At 37.6% G+C, this 17,020-nt stretch overlaps 1 protein-coding gene across 2 annotated transcripts in view; it reads right to left on the reverse strand.

The window, feature by feature from the left end:
* The window catches only part of tsnare1 (T-SNARE Domain Containing 1), a 155,933-nt gene that overhangs the window by 49,567 nt on the left and 89,346 nt on the right, over positions 1 to 17,020 (reverse strand). For both annotated transcript variants that reach the window (XM_018665760.2, XM_051076227.1), the window contains exon 9: positions 4,567 to 4,639. In XM_018665760.2, the coding sequence (XP_018521276.1) occupies positions 4,567 to 4,639 (73 nt within the window). The remainder of the gene's footprint in view (positions 1 to 4,566; positions 4,640 to 17,020) is intronic.

Below are 17,020 nucleotides of genomic sequence, written 5' to 3' on the forward strand. Positions count from 1 at the left end.
TAGCTTTGTTTATGTATTGTGATCTGTCCCTGGACATCAGGTAATATTTATGAGGACCCACTGTGCTATAAGTTTGTACAAAAAGCATCATGGGTCACTAAAGGTCAGTGGGGAAGGACATGTTTTCTTGTCATACTTGTGCCCTGGCTCTTGGGTTGGCAGTGCTGTTTGGTTGTCAGTGAATGAGTTGCCATGAAACTGTGTACAGAAAATCATCATCCCCAGGGGATGAATCCTACTGACTCTGGCAATCCACTGCCTTTTCATCTAGCACCATTATCCCATCTTTTTTTTTTTTTTTTCCTGGCACTTTGGTGTATAATCAAATACGTAAACAGGCATGTCTTTTTGTTCCAAACATTCCAACAGAGAGACATTCCTAGGCCTAGGCTGTACTTTGTATTTAGTACTATTTAGAGAGGTTACAAGCTCAAATTGGAAAACAATGTTGAAAAATTTTGAAATAACATCTGCTAAACATTTGCATGTTAACATTGACATTATGACCATGGTAGCCTGCTGACTTTAGCATTTAGCTTAAAGAACCACCATGCCTAAGCACAGCTTCATAAACAGCTAGAGTGGCTCTAGATTCCTAGGAACAAACAAGAGTTTTCTTGTTAATAGTTTTGTTTCAGCGCACTGTGTGTATTCTTAAACTTTAACAAATGAACTGAATGAATTTCCATCCTCATACAACATTTGCAAAGCTGACTGTTTTAACATTTGGAAACCTACATTGTTTCCATCCATGTGTACTAGCTTACTGTCGTCGTCTTCTCTGCCAGGGAACCTGGGTTCTAACTTTTTTATGGATATTCATGGTCCCCAGAGGATGATTCCCAACTTCATATCTCAAGCTTTAGGACAAGTTTTTTGCTTGCAAAAATATCAAAATCTAATACACAGATTTCTATCAAACCAAGAATACTTCACTCCACAAACTTAACTCTAGCACCACCCTCAGGCCAAACTGTCAGTGTTGTTCCAAACAACTCACAACCCATAACCTTATTCATAAGTCTGAGATTGCTTCATTCAAACCCCAAAGGGAAGACACCCTTTTAAGGCCTCCAGCATGTACAGTCACAGAAGATTTCAATCACCTCGAAAAACAAAAGAATGTGCACTTTTGATGTGAACAAATGAATATGTTTTTAACACCTCTTTTGTGTGGTGTGCCAGAGTTTGTGTCTGCCTGCTAAACCAACCTTGGTGATTGTGTATCTCGACTCACAGGCTTTAATATAGTGTGTTCTTAGCCAGCAATGAATAAGCCATAAAAGCACTAATCCCTCCTTCTTGAGCCTATTCATTTCTTTGTATTACCTGCTGCTTTTGCGACAAACGCCTCCACAGCACAATCACATATTATTCATATCCGCCACTACACCAAGAAAGCCTTGTTCAAAAAACGCCAAAAGCAATTTCAGTGCATCTCTTTTTAATGGGGAGAGGTCCATTATTGCATGGCTCTGTAATGATCAGATTGGACTTGTGCTGTGGTATAATGCCGTGAACTCTGCAGTCTTCCATAGAGTTCTCCTCTCGCTCTCTGTTCATTCATTTGGGTGGAAACACACTGTGTTCCTCCACCTTCCATGTCCAAAGTACCATATCAACAGCCTTTCACATGCAAATGATAAAATGGCTGAAAAACTCAGTGCAGTTCACGCATGTCTGATCAGCATGAAATGTAGCAGAATTCACACATAAAAGAAACAAAGATTCTTGTGTGTGATGGATGAAGGAGTTCACTATATTCTATATCTGACTGAGGAAGTGGCATGAGGAATGTGTTGAAGAGCACAATGTAAAGACTGGGTTACCTCAAGTTTGACTTTTTTTCATTCATGAATGCAAACTCATCTCCAGTAGTTCCCTAGATTTTTGATTCAGTGCCCCCACTGTTTCTCTTTCTACCTTGAATTTTATGCTGCACAATAGTATGTTTTTACCTCTTTGAACTTATTTTAAGGTGCAAATATTTTATTTGAAAAAAAGAGAATGGGACCATTGTTTTTATTTAGTAGGGGTATGCGTTGTGATTGAAATAACATGCTGCGAGGAAAAAAAATCTAAATCAAAAAGTGAATTCATTGAGCTTTGGAAAACAAACGCACAAACAAACAAACAAACAAACAACAATAACAACAGAAATGTATTTGTAAAAGCCAAAATGAAAACTTGAGGGTTGATGAGCTTGTGTACTGCTCTCTTTGGGTAACACATTCAAGCATGATGCAATTCAAAATAGGTGTTAGGTCTCAGCAGTTTTATCTTTAGTAGCTGATGGAAAACACCTGCTGTAGTGTTACATCATTGATTTAGGTGTGGCTGGAGGCAGAACATACTTGAAAGTTTGAGAGTGGTCTGAGTCAGCCTGACTCTAAAGGGTATTTAAAGGGCATCTACATTAGTCTGATTGAAGGCAGCAGACAAAAGAACACTCTACAACAAAAAAGGCAGCAATTAGCACAAGTTATTGCTCCTCGTTCCTTCCAGAAAACGTCACTACACACAGACACACGCACACATCTGCACTTAGTCTTCACACCTAACACCATAAAGCTGAAATGGACATAAAGGATTTAACTCTTGCTATTGTTTTTGTGTTTTGTGCCCCAACCTTTGCCAGTGTCTTAATTGTTAGAATTACACACACAGTTCTATAAATGGCAAACAGACTGCACTTACATAGCGCTTTTCTGGTCATGTTGACCACTGAAAACTCTCCACACTACAGCTCACATTCACTCTTTCACACACACACTCATACAGCTCTTGTTCTATGTAAATGTATATAGAGCGCTCTATCACATTCATGCACTGGTGGTGCAATTTGGGGTTAAGTATCTTGCCCTGGCATACTTCAGCAAACAGACTGAAGGAGCCAGGGATCAAACCACTGACCCTCTGATTAGTGGGCAACCTGCTCTACCTCCTGAGCCACAGCTGCCACAGTTGTATGAGTAATCTTGCCCTGTCTTCACAGGACAGCTAAGTAATCGCTTTTGTATTTACAATATCTTATAGACAAGGATGATGTTAACTAGAAAACACCTTAGTAGCATACAATACTGTATATGAGGCTTGTGTGTTAAATTTAGTTGAGAATATGAGTAAAAAACACTAGAACATTAGAACACATTAGAATTAGCACAATAATTGCTAGTTTGTGTCCCACTGGCTGGTTATTACACAGACATTGTGAATGTCAGTATTGCTCTGACCTGCAGAAGAGATTTAAAGGTCATAAAGTAACCAAACTCTTAAAAAGTGAAGACTTACAGGGTAGATTCTTTAAATATCTTGAGTTTAAACTCTATATAAGTTGAATGATGCATCAATGAATCATGTAACATTATCACACATTAGGGAAAAAGGGGTATGTCTATATTTAAAGTTCACAGTTGACACTTGGAGTTGCTATTGGAAGATACGACAAAGCTGTGGTCGATATTTTACAGTCAGCCAATGCCAGGAAAAGACCAAAATTGATTCCTACCATCCATGTGTTTTATGTGTATCAAAGCCTGATGTATCTTATTTCTCTGTGCTATAGTGCTGCAAACACATCAATGGCCCACAGTTACTGAGCGACATGTTCCCTTGTTAAGATAAGCATGCGCAGTGTAGCATGAAAGCTGATTGTTAACCTTAGAAATAGTAGCATGGCAAAATAAATAAATAAATACTTATTCACTGTCCTGTTCTTACCTTTCTTTTAAAGGAGACGTTGTTCACACATATGGTTAAAGGTTCAAATTAGCCTCCCAGTGATTTACAAAATGAGATGTAGATGAACTCACTCTCCTCTAGCCACCAACAGAAGTGGTTTGCAGCAGATGCCACAGCTAAAGATTAAGTCATCTGCCTTATCACACCTTTCACTTCTTCTCAGAATTGATCCACAAACCCATCACAGCAATAGTTTTCTGGTATGTCTATCTGTCTATGTCATTGTTTGACATTATTAGTAAAAGCCAATTCTCCAGTGAATGTTCATGATGGGGCTAGACATAGCTGATGGCAGATTTGTGACCCAGCAGCAAAACCTCCATATCTGTCCTATATCTGTGTGCCAAGTTTCATTCTTTTTACCAAGTCTCTATCACTGCAGGGTGCAGAGAGCCATTTACAGATATCAGGGTGTCTAAATGGATTTTCTCTAACTGGCTACTGTCTCTGTAAACCCACAGCATTTTGCTTCTCATCAAAGAATCTGCTGGTTTGGCAGCAAGGTGGAGGTTAAAAACTTTTGAGTTTATGTTATTAATCAGGCTACATCAAATTAAAACATGACCACAAAGGTTACTGATGCTAATTGATTTGGGGACAACAATGTTCAACATACGCACACACACATTAACCTTAATCATAACAAATAAATACGAAACCCTATCCAATTCTAATCTGAAACTTAAAACCAAACACAGCAAAAATGTCCTAATGTTGTTTTCAAACCATAGATCCATACAAAATACATGTAGACACACATGCACAAACACACATACACACACCAAAAAAAAAAAAAAAAAAAAAAGAAAGAAAGATGAAACTTACCTATGGCATCTCCTTGTTCGTGGACCATACTGGCCAGATCCTTCATGATTTGACTGACGTCCAGCATGTCTCTCTATGGAGAAAACATACAGTATATACTAATGTTACACTGCTATTCATCACAGGTGCAAGAAAAATAAAATGACTTCGAAACTAAACTGGCTTTAATTTAAATGCGTCAGGGACAAACCTAAAGACCAGCTGAAAACCTACAGAGTGACACAGTTTTTAGTCTTTGACAGTCAGAAAGGAGCAGAAAAGTTTGGATGTCACTAGACATCACAATAAACCACTGCTCAGTAACCACTGGAGGTAGCCAACTCAGATCCAACAAGACTGCCAGCCATCATGGACATGGACATTCAGCAGCTTGTACAGTTTATATGCAACATTTAAGTTGAAAAGGCCAAAAAAAGAAAGAAAAAGTTTTAATGAGAACCTGGAGGGAGAGTTGTCTACGACTGTGTAGACTACAAAGGGAAACGGGGGTAAATGAACTTTGTAAAACAAAGCTAACTGAAGGTAAAGAGATTTTCCTTGGGTGATACAATGGGCATCATTGGAAATGAAATATTAAACATGTTTAAAAAGTCTATCAGAATGAGAGTGACAGGATTTATTTATTTATTTCAACTGCAAACTGCCAACAACAACAGACCCAGTAATTCATAACTGGCTTAACAGTCAAAATGTGTATTCCCACCTTAAGATGAAGATGCCTCAGCTGAGTTGGACTTTGGGCAAAACCTGTTTGCTACAGTAGTACATTGCTAGCTAGCTTACAACTAACATCTGTACAGTTAGTACTTTGGCTATATGGGGTGATTTAACAAAGACTGCAGGACTGTCCAGTGTTCACATTGGTGTAAATAACTCAAGATAAAAATTATACAATAAGAGAGTAAATTTGTATTTGGAGCAAATCTTCACCAGATGTCACTATGAACCAAACTGGGCTCATAAAGTTTTAGTGTACAACATGGTGCGGGGGCTCCAGGTGAATTCTTCCAAATCACTTGTGAATTGGCATCAGTGTCTTTATTATTTCATTTCATTTATTTATTTATTATTTAACACAAAATAAAACAAGACAGATACAAAAAAAGAGACAAAATGTCAGAAAAGAAGTAGGTAGAAGTAAAAAACGTATTTTCCCCACCTCTTATAACAATATATAGCAATCATCTTCAATATACAAATATCAATTATTTACATTTTTGTTTACAATTCAGATTACATCGACTGCTACCAAAACACTATACCCTGCTCCAAACCTACACCACCACCTAGATTACTACAGACCACTTTGCCACCCAGTGTCTAAGATTAATTTAAAAGTCAATCAACATCTACCGTCCCTCATTCAATCCATTCCATAAATCCAGCCCACAAGTTGATATACACATATTCTTCTGTGTGGTACGAACACAACATTTTTTTTTTTTAAGTTGACCTCTTAAATTGCAACCCCCCTCCCTGTCACCAAACATTTTTTTTAATGTTTCCTGGAAGTAAATTGTTTCTTGCTTTGAACATGATAAGTGCTGTTTTAAGTTTAACCAGATCCTCTGATTTTAGTATTTGCTTTCAAAAACAGTGTGTTTGTGTGTTCCCTGAAACCCACATTGTGTACTATTCTGATTGCTCTCTTTTGTAGTATGTATAATTGTTTTAAGTTACTTTTAGAAGTGTTACCCCAGACTTCCACACATTATGTTTATAGTTGTGCTTCAGTTGTGGATCAGAGTTGTCTTCATTGTCAGTTACTCTGAAAATTGTTTTCTTGATCCATCAATGTATTATTTTGTTCATAAAATGTAAGTAAATAGTGATCTTAAAGAATAATAAAAAAAAATAAATATACCAAAGTATGGATTACATTTCTACTTCTGTATTATTTCTAAGTGCCTTCAAGTCTTAATTGTAAAAAATATAATTTCTTTCCACATTTATCTTTACAAAGATGCCATGCCATGTGTCATGTGTAAATATGTGGATTTGTTAAAATATAAAAAAATAAAATAAATCCTGTCCCTTTAAATTGACCAGTGGATTTGTGTTTAATCCTAAATGTTGTGTCCTTGGGTAGACAAAAAGTTACATTTTTTTGTTCAGTTATTTCTCTGTCAGGGTACAGAACAAACTACTGCAGCTATGGTTGACCGCAGCTAATTCTCCACAGTCCCCCGGCTTTGAATCTGCTCTCAATGTTTCAACTCAAACCAATATGAAAGCTTATAAAACCTCTGTCTATCTCCTGCTCACAGGTCCCCCCTTTCCTCCATTATGGCTCTGTGCAATCACAGCTGCGTTTGTGTAGCCTAACCCACTGGGCCATCCATCACAGGTGGCGGAGATTGCTGTGGAAACTGGCAGCCATCCTGCCACTTGGCAAAAACCATTTGAATGGAGCCAAAATGGCCCCTGGCAAACCTTGTGATGCTAAAGACTTTTTTGCATTTATCTTTGGGCAACCCTGTCTATCATGCTGTAATAGAATAACAAATTTATTTTACCTGGCAAAGCATTGGGCAATCAGGGCTCATTTCATCATAATGACAGAACAGTGTGTAACCAATTTAGCAAATAATGTGTGGAAGTGAATTTGAATAGGCAAAGAGAGAGACACATACACTGGGAAAAGGCAGAGATGTGATGGGTTGGGACCCCTGCCTGAGGGCTGAGTGGGTGGTCAGGCTTTGGGCCAACACTGTGCCCTTTTCCATATTTCATGGGCTTTAAATTCTGCTCATGGCCAGTCGAGCAGCCACTGGATAGTGGCACTGGGCTGGAACCCAGGACTGGAGATTGTTCTCCAGGTTTCTCTCCAGGTTTACTACAGGAGGTTTCCTCATAAACAAGGGTAAGTATATCAGCACTGCTTGGATATAGTCTCTTCTTTAGTTACTATGTGTATGTGTATCTTTTGTGGGGAAATGAAATTCCTGAATAAGGCTCAATTTGCATTTGTCTAATTGCCCAGATCACAAATGTGATTGCAATCTGTCTTTTCCTGGGCTGTATATAAATCAGGGTCAGCACCTGAAGCTGTTTATTAAATACCAGCAACATCAGAAGATGGCCAGAATGCATCTCAAATCAGAAGTGGTTTAAGTAATCACATGTCAGTGTTGCTTCAAAGCTTCTTGGATACATTACACTTACCTTTTTTGAGATCTGTCTAAGACACATGAACTGACTAAATGTAATTTGGGTCTTACAGCAAGATTTGCTGAACATTACTAATCATATCTGGTAATAAGTGGTTTGAACATTATATTATCTAGACTGAAACTGGACATAAATTGTCAAATGATAGACAGCTACAACATTAAATAATGTGAAGTTATGTGAGGATAATTACTGTGTGGCAGCTACATGTATGTAATACTGCATAAGGCCTCCCAACAGTTGTAAAGAGTGGTTATCTGAGTTACCATGGCCTTTTCTGACTTCTCTCATTAACAAGTCATTTGCATTGTAGAGCTCACTGGATGTTTTTTGTTTTTCATTCCATTCTGCCATTCTGAGTAAACTGTTGAGACTGTTGTGCATGAAAATCCCAGAAGATCAAATACCAACCAATAATAAAACATTTTCACATGGGCACAACTGAAGCTCCTAACTCGAATCTCACACTGATGTCACATGATAAGCTGATTGGATAATTGCATGAATACGCAAGTGTTCCTAATAAAATGATCTGTGAATGTACCTGTTACCCTGGATCTTTCATAATTATATGGAAAATTACTTCCTTGACTAAATAAACCAACCCTAATGGGTAAACACACAAGAGTTTGTTTAAAGTGTACCCTAAGGTCAGGTGTCAAAGAAACTGTTCACCAGTGCCAGCAGCTTATTACAAATGGTAATGTTTTGTTGTTAGGTGACCTCTAGCAGCCAAAGTAATTATGACAGGAGCAAAGGAGGAGGTCAGGTGACATAGTATAAAAGGCGATAAAGTTCACATTAGGAGGAAGTTGGGGTGGATGGATGGATCAATAAAACACTGGACTTTGACACAGAAGATTACGGTTTGTTTCTTTCCAGTTGTTGTTCCTTTCTATGACAGTCCCACAACATTAACTGTGTGTTTATCATTGAAAACAAAAGTCACCTAACATTAAGGAAGTACTTATTTGAACCCAAACCAAAATCTTTTCCCAAACCTAAGAAAGATGTTTTTGTGAGTAAAACTGACCAAACTGACCATTCCATAGGCTACCAGAGGACTACCAGAAGACCTGGTTGAGCCCTCCTTATTCTTTATGTTACAAAAGGAAATACTACTGCACCATTTTTCCTGGCTCCAGCAACAGACAACTTACAATTTGAGTTTCCAAATGGCAGTAGATGTTCTGGTTGCTAATTCTATGTCACATGGTAAATACAAGCAGCATTGGGGAAAACCATTCACATCAGCCTCCTAGTTGTGATTCTGAGTTGCAGATGTCAGAAATTTTTGACAGCCATACTATCACTTACTTTGTAAAATGAACTACATACTGTAGGTACAAAACCATTTTGTAACTGACAATTACATCTAAGCAAAATTCACTGTTAACTCTAACACAATCATTTCTGCTAATGTAGAAATGGCTATACACAGACTGTGTCTGGTTTCACTTCTTAACAAACTGTTAAAATTATGTAACAGGATATAAAACAACACTAGGTAAAACCTGGACAAACCTAATATATGGCTGTGTAAAACTGAAGATGTAGTTGAGAACTGTTGTGAAACTGATGTAAATAACTACTTTAAGAAAATAGATAAAGCTGCTAAATGTGACTAGATGATGTAATACACAAATTATTATATTCATGACATTATTGTGTCATATTTGCATTCTGCTTAGTGTCAGTCTATTTCAGCCCTTTATCTTCTATCTATCCCTTTGCTTCTCTCCTGCTCTCACATATACAGTGTTTTTAAACAAATTCAGAATAAAGCTGTTCTCATTTACAAGTTTTTCCTGTTTCTGTTGTCAGACAACGAAACAAATCTGAAATAGTGACAGAAACACTGCCCATTAAGTCTACATTTTAACCAGCTGACCTAAGCTATTTCCAAGCTGCTGCTCTGCACTGCTAAAATCCTGATTTTATGACATCATCTGACAAAATCACCATACACTTTAGCTTTAAAGTCAACAACTGTACTGTGATTTTGGGTACATTTACATATAAAATGATTATTCAGAAAGTAAGAAGCCAGGTCAACTGAGTGAAACACATAGGTATTGCCCTCATGCTCAAGGGGCAATACTGGCAACTAAGTTCCAAAAAGTCAATAACTCTAGTGAGAAAAGCACAAAGTTAGCAACATTGCCAGCAAACATCCCTTTGATGACCTGATGATGTAACAGCTTGTTCAGGTTTAAGACTAGCAACAAGAGAAGCCATCTTGGATTTTTTTTTTTCACGTCTTTCCTTTAACACACCATGTTTATCCCAAAAGTCACGGGAAATTGACAAGAAAAAGTAAAAAGGCATTATTTTTGAGTGATTCACCCTGAATCAGCAGCTGCCTCAGGGGGCAGCACTCTATAGCTGACCCTTACCTCACCTGTCAGGCACACATGCAAAAAATGAACTTCCTGTATTGGGATCACTAAAGTGTCACAATTTGTTGCAGTCCACAAATTTGTATGATGTAGCCAATGAGTCAGACTTGTCTTTCTGTTTTTCAATTACTCTCACCTCTGCTGGTCCTCTGATGCTTCCCATCAATCCTGCCACTGTTATTATTGTATGTGACTGATGAAAAGGACATACTTGAACAAATGAAAAGCTCCAAGGGTCTGTATATTTTCATGAGACTAAAATGTCAGACTTTGATTCAGACATCTGTTCCATCTGACACTGGGCCACTGCGGAGACAGCAAAAATACAATTAAACTTGAGGCCAAGATAAAAAAAGTCACAAAAACAAGCCTGTTGGCAGCATCTGACACCTCAGTCACATACTGCATGCCTCGCATTTCTCCGGTCATAAGGATCTGTCTGATACTAGCTGATAGGAACACTTGTGGGAAAGACTGCGGCTTGATCCAAAGATTTGCAACCTGCAGATCGTGAAAGATGAAGAAAACAGGGTAAAACTCCTCTTTCCCTGTTACTTTCATGCTCATATTTCCTCAATACTGTTCTATTTATCTACACAGATACTCACTGAGCGTCCCATATGTGATTACCTTATTTTGGTTGTGTCTTGAAAATCATCCTGTCTTTATTAACAGTAAAATTTGCAAGGCACAGTTTGATACCCTACCAGGTATCAGCACAATAAAGATGATTTATATTCCAGCATATGATGGCGAGCAGCAGGGATTAGAGGCAGTGCTGCATACAGCACATGATTCTCGCAGCATGGGTTTCATGCAAAGACTGCAGTTTATAGAGGCCAGCAGCACACATGCTAATATGTCATTCAGTCTTACGCTGCAGACCAGTGATGAGACAAATGGCCCAGAGTGGAGCTTTCCTCTTGTGCCTGCAGAGGGAAGTGTGGCACAGCAGAGCACTCCTATCCGCCTCTTTAAGGTGAACCAGCTTGAGTAATAAGAGCTGATTAAATATGCAAGTCAGCAACAAAGAGGTAAAGCGCTGATAGACAGCAAGACCCTGAAGAGGCATCTGGGAGATTTAAGGCGTTTTCACACCTTGTTTGCTCTGAGAAGTTACTTGGAACTCTGAAGTGCTCTCTCCCACTTAGTTTGCTTCTTTTGGCCAAATGAGTGCACAGCAATCAGAGTGAGACCTCACTGAGAGAAAAGTCTCTCAACACATTCCAAAGCCAAACTGACTACTCCTCTGGACTGTGAATGTGATCTGACTGTGATAGTCTGTTCGTGTGATTACATTCATTCACATAAAAGAAGGGTGATGTGAGCTATGTGAGAAATTTCAAACTTTGCCCTGTAACCTTGTTTAGATTGAAGCTAGCAGTTTCATTCTGAACAAGGCTAGCACTACTTAAATCACTACAATACTTTATATGTTGTGCTTTGCATTTCAGCCCATCTGTTGTCATATTCTAGGCAATGAAGGCTGATAAGCACTTAACATTTGCAGGACGTGATAATGTGTTATCATGTAAATTGATGGAATATTTTAACATTTAATTCAAATTAATTAACAAATATCAACACCACTACTATAAATCTCCAATTAAAGATCTCAACTTTAAGAAATGGAAACTTAATTATGAGTAAAGAGTATATTCAAGTACCAAAGCTTCCTGAGTTAGGAATGGGGTGGGAATTCAAAGGGACGTTCCTCTAATTTTCAACATAGTGATAAGTCCAGTCATGGGCAGTATGAGACAGCCTGTGAAAACAGTTGTATGTTTTCTGTTCATGGCTCTGAAGCTCTGAAAATAACCCTGATGATGTTGCTGTTTGTATTATGAGAAATGTGGAACCCATTGTATTGGATCTTTGATCATACTACTGATTTAACCTAGTACCTTTTGTTGTTAGCCTATTACTATATTATTACTTTGATTTTTCAACCCAGATATTTTCTACTATTACTCAAATACAGAAAATAATATATTCTTATTGTTATCAACAATATATTATCTGTGTATTACCTCTGGTTTACTTCAAGTTGTAGATCATATTACCATAATCTCTCTGAAATAATTATGCTCCAAGATAATGTGGTGAAAAAGAACAAAGAACTGAGAACAGTTGAACACGTGCTGTATTGTGTTTTAGGGGGTAAGTTGGTGTGCATCTCAGGTGTAGTCTGGATTAGGAAGCATGTTAACTGACTGTCATGACAGTTGTTCTTTGGCAGTGTTCAGTGACGTATCCACTCTCCACAGGCACATTAGTCATCATTTGCTGTCAACGCTCGTCATTTCAAGTCCCTTCTGTTCCTGCTGTATTCTGACAAATCCATAGCCCGCAAGGGTGGAAAGAATTTCTTTACTATGTGCCAAGCAGCTCAGTGCAACACTGTGCTCCCAATCAACCCTGAATATAGATCAGTGTTCGGCCTTAGATGAACTCAAGCTGAACAAAACAACATTTTTATGTAAATATCCAGACATCTTATCAGTTTAGATCACACTGTGGGGCTGTAACAGAGATGAGTGTTCCAGTTACACTAATTTAGATGTAGATACATATGAGCACACTATACTTCTGTTCAGATTGTTACTGACAAGAAATCCTCTCAGCATAGAGAGGTGTTGAGTTAAAACAAGAGACTACCCTCTCCTTAACAACAGCAGTGGGCACTCCATCCTAACAGAGATGAACCTCTTCATCACCTCCACCCCCACAAACATGTAGGCCTGAGATATAACGTATGACTTATTGGCATCTGTGTTATGAAACCACCCAGCATATATGATATAAAAGTAATATATCCATTCATTCTTTTTTTCCATTGCCTTTGATGGTATCTGGTCATTCAGATAGTTTTGGTTTTATTTTCCCTGATTTTGAGACTCCCATCTCCAAGATTTATTCAGTCACTTCTATACATTGCAAATTACTACCACAAATGTAATTACCATAACAATATGTATTAACCTAACATTATAGGCAAAAAGTTATGTTCTCAACATTTTTTAATTTTACATCATCCATCTCCCAATCATTATTATTACATACTCATTTCATAAAACAAAATATTTTAATCATACTTCTTTTACCTATAAATTCAGACTCCAACATCAACATTGATAACATTATTTATAGAACATTACAGTACGTACATCATAGATTTTGATGGATGTGTGTGTTAGGAAAACTTATTTTTTTTAATTATCATGAAATATTTGTGGAAAAATCTTTTGTGTTTCAAGAGATGTGGCTGCATTAGACAGACACAAACAAATACAAATGATTTTTTTTTTTATTGTTCTTGACAGTTTCAGTATGTCAGTTCTCAAGATTGTCAGTATCAAAGTCAACAAATAACAGAGAATGTGTTCAAAACTGAACAAAAAATAAATAAACCATCATATCATCAAATTAATATTTAGTAGTCCTGCCATTAGCACACAGTAGAGCTCTAATCCTGGCTGGCATGTTCCCCACGAGCCTTTCACACTGTCGAGGGGTAATCTTGTCCCATTCTTCTTGAATTACTGCTTTTAATTCTTCTAAATTCTTAAAGTTTACACTTTGAAACAGACCTTTTGATAATAATAAAAAGCATCTTTTAATAAAAAGCACGACCTTCATTAGTGGATCACTGGTACCAAAATGACCCAATACTCAAAATGTCTTATGTATTTTTATGGAACCAATCAATTTTAAGTTTTTAATGACTTTCTAAGATTTGTTTAGTATTATGGCTGTGACTGTACTAAAAGAAATTGCACTTGAAGACCTAAGAGTGATTCTTAATGCAATATTTCACAAATGCATGCAGCGTCCGAAAACGTTTTTTCCACCACTGTATATGTTGGCCCTGCGATGGACTGGCAATCCATACAGGGTGTACCCCGCCTCTTGCCCAATGTCATCTGGGACAGGCTACAACACCCTTAATGGATAAGCAGTATAGATAATGGATGGATGGCTAAATGCAGACATATTTGCTACTTTCAAACTTATAATTCATTGATGAGTGCAGATGAAATATTGTAATTGGGTAAGTGGAGTTTGGAAACATTCATTGTAATGTTGTATGTTTTGTATGTATGGTCACTTCTACTTCTCATTGAAAGTTTAGATCCAAAAAGAGTATTTTCTTAAAAAAAGAGCTTTAGAGTGACAATAGTTCCTTGCACAGTCTACAGTTTACGGCACAATGGAAGTGCACCTGCCACCGTGCAACCAAAACAGAAGGACAGCACTTTTTTTTGCTCTTGTTTGTTCAAAGAGGGTAAAGGGGGGGTGATAGAAACAGTAGTCAAACAGGAGTGAACCTCAGATGGGCATTCACTCAATGGGTTGAACTGGGACAAGAATTCAGCCCTGGATTTATCTTCTCACTTACTTAATGGATTTTTGTATGGTCCAACAGCCCACAGAAATTTGTCCCAGCAAGAGAGAGCTCTGCGACTTGAGAGGGTTGAAAACCAACAGTTAGCTATTGGTATTTCTACTATATCAGTAAGTAACAAAACCTTAACAAAAACGTATTTATACAACTAGGTGTTTTACTCTGCCTCTGTCACTGTACTGAGATCAGGGTTTCTGTTTAAAATTAGGATTCTTACAGTGGTTTCTTGATTTGGACAGTAGCCAGGCTAATAGCAGATAGCTATGTTGCTAATAGTACCATTATTATACACTAAAAAACATTCTTATGTATATTATATTCCATATCTGCCGATAGATACACACTGGTCCTAATATCACTTGGAAATGCTGTGGAGAAAAGTCATCTATTGTTGCTTTAAGAAGATAAGGATGATGATAAAGTTTTTGCTTTAATATTAGAAACTGCTAAAACACTTACCTACATACAAACATATCCTGCCATTAACAGATACTGTGCTAAATGAACTTATCATTTATCAACATATTTGTAAAACAGCAATCATCTTTTTTGTTGTTGGTCAGTGTCTTCTGTTGCGTGTCTGTTAAAGTTAATGTCACTTTTTTAAATATATATTTCACATTCTTATTAGAGCATAGTCTGAAAACATAAAGTGAGAATCAATTTAGCCCATCAGCTGGAAGTAACACCAATCAGCATACTAAGGGGACTGTTTTGATGATGTTTGTTGATGTGTGATGGGTATTTAAGAGCAACCATCAAGAATATACAAATATTTTAATAGTAAATTTAACTGGGAACAAACATTATTCTGAAAATGCTGTGTTTACTTATGCAAATCTGACAGGGTTAAAGGAATTTAGGAAAATGGAAATTGGAGACACTGTCATGATCAGTGATCTTTCAGTGATTGGCATGTTTGGTCCAATCATGAGGAGGTGCTGTTGAAGTCTACATAAATTAGTAATACCAATAAAAACTTGTAATCTAATCTTGGTACAGATTATAAAAACATGGTTATATAAAATTACAGATGATCAAAGTGGCTTGGACAGAGGACAAATAAGTTTATCTGCTGTTTTCTCTGATGCTCAGTCATCTCTCCTCCCCCTCCCTGCTCTCACTCTCTTTGATAAGTGTGCTTAATGCTGATATGAAATTCTCCCCGCATCTCCCACCCGAGCCCAAAGGCATTGGGCAACAGGACACAGTGTCACTGCCACAGCAGAAAAACCGTTAAGCAGATTTACTCGCACGCTTACTGGTGAGAAAAGGGGGGAGGAAAAAAAAAAAATTCCCACACCAAGTGCATGAGAGACATCTCTTTCTTGCCCTTACTGAATAAATGGTTTATAAATGTAAAATCTTGTTTCCTCTCTGGCAGTAGCTGAAGGACCTAACACCCCTGAATATGATAACACGATGCCAGCAGCAGGGCCTGAAGGCCAGTGAGGACACCCAGCTGAAAATATTAGAGACAGAGGTTACAGTCTGCTGAGGCTCAACCTTCTTTCTCTTCTGTGTTTTCAAAATAACAAGCATGGAGGCAAATGACATTCACTCATGTTAGTGAATAGCTTTTTGAACTTATATATTTTGTCACCCTAGTGGTGGGCTTTAGGGTCTGTGCATTTGCCCATTTGCTGCAGAGAAAGATAGAGCATCATGTCAACTGCTGGCTATGTCCCTGTGGAATTTTCTACTCACATCCTTGATCCACAGATGATGATTCCTAACATTTTTATTGACCCCAGTCCAATTAGCTTGGACAACTGACAAATGTTAGCAGATTAGCATAAAAATACTGTTGACATTCATGTCCTACAGAAGACAAACTCTTTCTGTTTTCAGTTGGTCTCAAATTATTAAAGACGACTAATTTGAGTGAAGAAAGTGTCACAAATTTGTACAACATCAAATTGTGCACTTTAACACCAGAAACTGAGGTTCATGTCCTGAGTCCCATGTGTGGTTTGTGTCAGACAACAAAACCACTTCAGATAAAGTCAAGGAATTGTTCATATTTTTGTTTAAATGTTAATGAAGTAAACATGACTTGTCTTGGGCTTCAAATCACTGTTAAGTATTAAACCAAAAGCTCTATTTTTCCCTGACTTTAACAAAGTGCCATGAGTGCCAGAACAGTACAATAAATAAAACAACAAAATATGTTGATAGTCTATGCCCTTTAAAATGTCACACTGAAGTGTCCTCTGATCTAACACCACTATCAGCAGGATGGCATGATTCCTCTGTCTTCTGAAACTGTTACTAATCACTGTGGTGTGATTAACAATATGACAACATTATGGTCAGATTAGAATGAGGGAAACATTTTGCTTTGTATTAAAATGACCATTTCATCAAGTTTAGGAGACCCTGGTTGTCATGGTTACAATAATAAAGACATGGGTATGGTTAGGAAACAGTGGAAATGCCAAAAAACAAAAAAACAAAAAACAAGTCGACTGGCAGTTGG

This window comes from Lates calcarifer, linkage group LG15 (genome assembly GCF_001640805.2).
Source record: "Lates calcarifer isolate ASB-BC8 linkage group LG15, TLL_Latcal_v3, whole genome shotgun sequence".
Lineage (NCBI taxonomy): Eukaryota > Metazoa > Chordata > Actinopteri > Centropomidae > Lates > Lates calcarifer.